General features: G+C 46.4%; 1 protein-coding gene across 1 annotated transcript; it reads right to left on the bottom strand.

Annotated features, from left to right (window-relative positions):
- Positions 1-4,237: 4,237 nt before the first annotated feature.
- Positions 4,238-5,503, bottom strand: LOC123116974 (NADPH-dependent aldehyde reductase-like protein, chloroplastic). The gene is made up of 2 exons (XM_044537838.1): positions 5,442-5,503; positions 4,238-5,305 (listed from the first exon to the last, which is right to left on the bottom strand). The coding sequence occupies exon 2, from the start codon at positions 5,263-5,265 to the stop codon at positions 4,435-4,437; it is 831 nt and encodes a 276-aa protein (XP_044393773.1). The 5' UTR covers positions 5,266-5,305; positions 5,442-5,503; the 3' UTR covers positions 4,238-4,434.
- Positions 5,504-7,382: the final 1,879 nt, after the last annotated feature.

Genomic DNA, 7,382 nt, shown 5'->3' with positions numbered 1-7,382 from the left:
GTTGCATCAATATTGGGGTTGGGGGGGGGGGGCAATGAACTCAATATACTTGAAATGATGTACTTATTCTCTGCATTGACTAATGCGAGCGAGGTGTTGACGAGCCTACAATTTCTACTTGGCAATAGAGGTTGTACTTTGCCTGAATATAGCGATTATAATTATAATGGCTCATTTCATTTAGTTTTGAGAGACAGAAACTTAAATAGAAGCACCCTTCCGTGTAGTCCTTGGCCTTCCATTACCCTACCCATAGAAATTGTCAAGTATATGCCTCCATGTAGGGTTAACATTGATGACATATGTATTAAAACAAAAGAAGTGGTATTAACACAAATAAATTGTTTGTGCATGCACCAAAGAGAGAAAAAGGTGTAGCAATCGACATACTAGTAAGGGCATCTCCAACAGGTTGTATGTTAGTCTTGTTGGTAAAATGTCCATGTCACCAACCAACAACCTATCATACAACTACTCCAATAGGTTGTATGTAAGCTATCCAATAGATGATGAGAAAATAAATGTGATTGCTCTCTATTTCACCTTGGAGCTTGTGCAAAGATTGTTGGTTAATCTACATACAACTTTGCTCTCTCTCCACATTTATTACATGCCACCTCATCACTATGTCTTGGATGGTAAATTAACCAACACCTATCTTACGACTGTTGAAGATGCCCTAATGTTTACAAGAACACTCATTCAATACCTCTTGGTGCATTATTATTACTAGTACATCCTTTACATAGTGTGTGGTTGCAAAGATCCAACAAGGGTTCTACCATCAGGAAATTATTTACTAAGCAAGGAGTCCAAGGGATAATGCATTGCAGCACTCGGGTGTCACACGCCCCTATATGAAATAGCACTAAAAATATTGATTTTTAAAAAAAAAAGCTCTGAAATTCTGGAACATGAAACCTGAGTGCTCGTTGTACACCTACACCCGTGTACATTTTCGTGGGGAATGGGTGCTTGTGGTATCTGCAGTGTAGGAAGTACGGTCCGACATAGTTTACATTAAAAAAAAATCTACACATACGAATTTTTTATCTTTTTTTATTGCCATTACCATGGGCACTGATTCCCCACGAAACTGGAACACGCGTGTACAACGGGCACCCAAGTTTCATATCCCAAAATTTTAGATTTTTTTTTTAAATTTTCCTAATATGTTTTCTGGTGCTATTTTATATAGGGGTGCGTGGCAACCGAGAGCCACAAATTCTCATCTAGAGTCCAAGTCAATTTATGATTTTCACCAACATTATAATCTTCTCATATGACAGTATACTAAACATACATGCATCATAATAAAAGAAGACCGGCATCTTCACTATGAAATCGGCTTATCGCTTTGCCATGGACGAGTGAGAGAGGACCCTTTGACAAGCGCCTCGAGCAGGGCAACGGATGGTCGTCTAGCCATCTGAAAGACCATATGAGCAAGGTGCATTATTATTACTGTTGGAGATGCCCTAATGTTTACAAGAACACTCATTCAATAGCTCTTGGTGCATTATTATTACTAGTACATCCTTTACATAGTGTGTGGTTGCAAAGATCCAACAAGGGTTCTACCATCAGGAAATTATTTACTAAGCAAGGAGTCCAAGGGATATTGCATTGCAGCACTCGGGTGTCACACGCCCCTATATGAAATAGCACTAAAAATATTGATTTAAAAAAAAAAGCTCTGAAATTCTGGAACATGAAACCTGAGTGCTCGTTGTACACCTACACCCGTGTACATTTTCGTGGGGAATGGATGCTTGTCGTATCTGCAGTATAGGAAGTACGGTCCGACATAGCTTACATTAAAAAAAATCTACACATGCGAATCTTTTATCTTTTTATTGCCATTACCATGGGCACTGATTCCCCACGAAACTGGAACACGCGTGTACAACGGGCACCCAAGTTTCATATCCCAAAATTTTAGATTTTTTTTATTTTCCTAATATGTTTTCTAGTGCTATTTTATATAGGGGCGTGTGGCAGCCGAGAGCCACAAATTCTCATCTGGAGTCCAAGTCAATTTATGATTTTCACCAACATTACAATCTTCTCATATGACAGTATACTAAACATACATGCATCATAATAAAAGAAGACCGGCATCTTCACTATGAAATCGGCTTATCGCTTTGCCATGGACGAGTGAGAGAGGACCCTTTGACAAGCGCCTCGAGCAAGGCAACGGATGGTCGTCTAGCCATCTGAAAGACCATATGAGCAAGGTGCATTATTATTACTATTGGAGATGCACTAATGTTTACAAGAACACTCATTCAATAGCTCTTGGTGCATTATTATTACTAGTACATCCTTTACATAGTGTGTGGTTGCAAAGATCCAACAAGGGTTCTACCATCACGAAATTATTTACTAAGCAAGGAGTCCAAGGGATAATGCATTGCAGCACTCGGGTGTCACACGCCCCTATATGAAATAGCACTAAAAATATTGATTTTTTAAAAAAAGCTCTGAAATTCTGGAACATGAAACCTGAGTGCTCGTTGTACACCTACACCCGTGTACATTTTCGTGGGGAATGGATGCTTGTGGTATCTGCAGTGTAGGAAGTACGGTCCGACATAGCTTACATTAAAAAAAATCTACACATACGAATTTTTTATCTTTTTATTGCCATTACCATGGGCACTGATTCCCCACGAAACTGGAACACGCGTGTACAACGGGCACCCAAGTTTCATATCCCAAAATTTTAGATTTTTTTTAAATTTTCCTAATATGTTTTCTAGTGCTATTTTATATAGGGGTGTGTGGCAGCGCCGAGCCACAAATTCTCATCTGGAGTCCAAGTCAATTTATGATTTTCACCAACATTACAATCTTCTCATATGACAGTATACTAAACATACATGCATCATAATAAAAGAAGACCGGCATCTTCACTATGAAATCGGCTTATCGCTTTGCCATGGATGAGTGAGAGAGGACCCTTTGACAAGCGCCTCGAGCAGGGCAACGGATGGTCGTCTAGCCATCTGAAAGACCATATGAGCAAGGTGCATTATTATTACTGTTGGAGATGCCCTAATGTTTACAAGAATACTCATTCAATAGCTCTTGGTGCATTATTATTACTAGTACATCCTTTACATAGTGTGTGGTTGTAAAGATCCAACAAGGGCACCCAAGTTTCATATCCCAAAATTTTAGATTTTTTTTAATTTTCCTAATGTGTTTTCTAGTGCTATTTTATATAGGGGTGTGTGGCAGCCGAGAGCCACAAATTCTCATCTGGAGTCCAAGTCAATTTATGATTTTCACCAACATTACAATCTTCTCATATGACAGTATACTAAACATACATGCATCATAATAAAACAAGACCGGCATCTTCACTATGAAATCGGCTTATCGCTTTGCCATGGACGAGTGAGAGAGGACCCTTTGACAAGCGCCTCGAGCAGGGCAACGGATGGTCGTCTAGCCATCTGAAAGACCATATGAGCAAGGTGCATTATTATTACTGTCGGAGATGCCCTAATGTTTACAAGAACACTCATTCAATAGCTCTTGGTGCATTATTATTACTAGTACATCCTTTACATAGTGTGTGGTTGCAAAGATCCAACAAGGGCACCCAAGTTTCATATCCCAAAATTTTAGATTTTTTTTTAATTTTCCTAATGTGTTTTCTAGTGCTATTTTATATAGGGGTGTGTGTCAGCCGAGAGCCACAAATTCTCATCTGGAGTCCAAGTCAATTTATGATTTTCACCAACATTACAATCTTCTCATATGACAGTATACTAAACATACATGCATCATAATAAAAGAAGACCGGCATCTTCACTATGAAATCGGCTTATCGCTTTGCCATGGACGAGTGAGAGAGGACCATTTGACAAGCGCCTCGAGCAGGGCAACGGATGGTCGTGGCGCCATCTGAAAGACCATATGAGGTCGTCCCCCCTCCCCCCCTACTAAAGTATGTGGCTGGTGCCAAACTACCTCGCTACATGGTCGAATAAATTCCCTGCAATCTTGAACCTACTAATATGTGTTCCCTATGTGGTATGGAATGGAAGGACGACTCCCCTATACCAGTTTCAATTCTAGTACATTTCTAGTCCACCAAAATTCAAATCCCAATTTCTCGTCTAAGGATACGAGGATTGTTATCATATCTCTAGCCCACCAAAATTCACACCCCAATTTCCAACGGTGTTTGTGAATAAAAGATGCAGAGACCAACAACACACACTGAATACATAGTACTCCTACTAGAAGAGAGGAATGCCTTTTTTTTTAGGGTAAGGAATGCCTAACTCGTGAGTCGTGGCAGCAACCAGAATTTCACAACAAAGTCCACCGCAACAGCACGGATAACGCACCAACAACGAGAGAAAAAAGAGCACTGCTACGAAGCCAACGAAACACTCGAACACTAATCATGTCAGATCATATGGTGCCGCCGTTGCAGCGCAGGACCTGGGCGTTGACCCACCCGCCGGCGTCGCTGGCGAGGAAGCCCACAAGCGGCGCGATGTCCTCGGGCATCCCCAGCCTCCCCAGCGGCGCCTCCGCGATGTACCGCTCGGCCTCCTCGTCCGTCTTGCCGCCGTAGAACATGGGCGTGGCCGTGGACCCCGGGGCCACGGCGTTGGCGGTGATCCCGGTGCCCCGCAGCTCCCGCGCCAGGATCCTCGTCATGGTCTCCACGGCCGCCTTGCTGGCCGCGTACGCCGCGTAGCCCGGGCGCAGCGACCCGACCCCGGACGACGAGAAGGTGACGATCCGCCCCCGCCCGTCGCGGGCCAGCCGGCGCGCCGCCTCGCGGAGGCACAGGAAGGTGCCCCGCGCGTTGGTGCCGAAGGCCGCGTCGTAGGCCGCCTCGCTGGTGTCGGCCAGCGGCGGGTAGGAGGTGTCCATCACCGCCGCCGCCGTGACCAGCACGTGCAGCTCCCCGCCGAACGCCGCCGCCGCCGCGTCGAACAGCGCCCGCACCTGCGCCGCGTCCGACACGTCCGCCTCCACCGCCACGGCGCGCGGGCCTCCAGGGTCAGAAGCGCCGTGCTCGGGGGCGGCGTTGATGGCGGCCACGAGGTCCCGCGCGGGCGCCGGGTCCCCGACGTAGGCGACGGCCACGCGCGCGCCGAGGGACGCCAGGTGCCTCGACACGGCCGAGCCAATGCCGCCGGCGCCGCCCGTGACGATCGCCACGCGCCCGTGCAGCATCATCGGCGCCGTCACGCTCACGGGGGCGCCGACGTCTGCCTCCGGCGTGGCCATGCCCGCGTTGGCTCCCGCGCCGCGGTGCTCCACTACTGCTCTGTAAGACTCGAACAAGATGATAAACTGTCACACACAGACACACACACACACACACTGACAGCCAGTCGGCGAGTGATAAGAGAAGGAAGCTATGCAAACGCTAGAAGAAAGAAGCAAGGGCGAAACGAGCATACTGCTGCTGCTTTGGGCTGCGCTCTCACGTATATCGTGCTTTCAGGAGCAAAGAGCGTGATCTGATGAGTAACAAAGCCGGAACGCTACCCGCGTGCTTATATACATATCCGCGACAACACGCAGGAGATATGCGTATCACCAATTCACCATGATCACGATTTACATCAAGATACAAGCACAAAGAAACAAACTTAGAAAGGACTGGTGCTGGCACAAGGCTGGCCGCCCGCATGCCCGATCGATCGGCCAGGACGAAACGGAGAGGTGCCTCATGGGGGTCCCAACATTTTCCTAGGGTGGCAGCTCTAAGAGCTCTACACTGATTTCGCTCTCTGTGTCGCGTCTACACTTTAGAGACAGAAATGGCAAAACCGGCCACGTTGGTATTTGCGGTGGCACATACGTTGGGCAACAGCACGGTTGTCCAAGTCACCCGATTCATGTACGCAACAAATCCCTCCGTTTCTAAACATAAACTTTTTTTTAGACATTTTAATAGGACTACATACAGATGTATATAGACATATTTTGAAGTGTCAATTCATTCATTTTGCTCGGTATGTTATCCTTATTAGAATATCTAAACAGACTTATATTTAGAAATGGAGGAAGTACATGCTGAGCTGCAATGCAGATACTGCAAGGAAATGGTAGGGTTCATCCAAGCAGTACAATCATGCAGGCACATGCACTGATGCACGTGGAGCTATCTTCTACGTAGTGGACGCCTCTTTGGAAACAGAATTCCTGTGTTGTGCAAGCAGTGTAACATGAATGAATATGGAAGCATGTGTTTCTTCCTGCTGCTGAAATATCCCAAACGAAACGGATCGAACAAGCTTGACGCTGAAGAGAATGAATCCCCACAAACAGAAACCAACTTGATACAATGATACTACTCCCTCCGATGCGAAATAAGTGCCGCGGTTTTAGTTCGAATTACTTGATACTCCTATATAGAATCCCAGTCGAACTGAGCCTAAAGCAGACTTTGGGAGCAGATGCAAACGTTTATGAAGGGGCCGGGCTGTACACAAACCTGTCCTGTGCAGAGGACTTCACGAGGATCAAATATCATTGTGCCGTATCTCCTTCATTCAAAGCTCGGACCGTGACTTTGCTGCCCTCTATTCCTAGCCCTCTCCTTCACGGGGATCATTGTGGTGTCTGGCTGTAGATGCTCTTACTTTTTCCAGCACTACAACACTCGGAAACATAAAAGCCCGCGTGCTTATGTATTTTTGACAACACGTGTATCATCATGATCACCATTTACATTATTAAGATACAAATCATGCAAGCACAAGCCAGCAAACTTAGGAAGGACTGCCTGCCGGCACAAGGCTGGCCGCAAGCTCGATCATGGAAGGAGAGGAGAAGGATCTCATGGAGGGTCCCAACATTTTCCCTAGAGTGGCAGATCATAGTGATTTTGCTCTCTGCGTGCACAGACATAAATGGCAAAACCGGCCGCGTTGATGTTTGCGGTGGCATGTTGGGGTTGATGCACGCGAAACGCAACCGCACCTTGAGCTGCAGCAGAGCTGCCATTCGACCACCTGATTCCTGCGCACAAATCGTTGAGCCACGGCGCAGTTGTCCCAGTCACACAGTTCAGACACGCAACCCACACGCCGCGCTGCGATGCAGATAGTTAGTAGTACAACGAAATACGGTACGTGCCAGTAAGGTCCATGTGCAAGCGGTACAGCCATGTGTACGCACTGAGCAGTGCGAAGGTACACACCGACACGTGTGCAAGCGCAGCGAGAATGGCGCTGATGTTCTTGAACCGCAGGCAGTGCAGTAACAACGAGAGGACGGACTGAATGCGATGGCGCAAACTTGTAGGCTGTGAGAATCAACCACGGGTAGCGGCAGGCTTTTTATGTCTGAATGAACACGGAAGTCTGTTTTGTAGTGATCTAAACATTCTTGTA

Source organism: Triticum aestivum, chromosome 5B (genome assembly GCF_018294505.1).
Source record: "Triticum aestivum cultivar Chinese Spring chromosome 5B, IWGSC CS RefSeq v2.1, whole genome shotgun sequence".
Lineage (NCBI taxonomy): Eukaryota > Viridiplantae > Streptophyta > Magnoliopsida > Poales > Poaceae > Triticum > Triticum aestivum.
The sequence above is the reverse complement of the archived record's forward strand: the minus strand, read 5'-3'. Positions and strand labels throughout refer to the sequence as shown.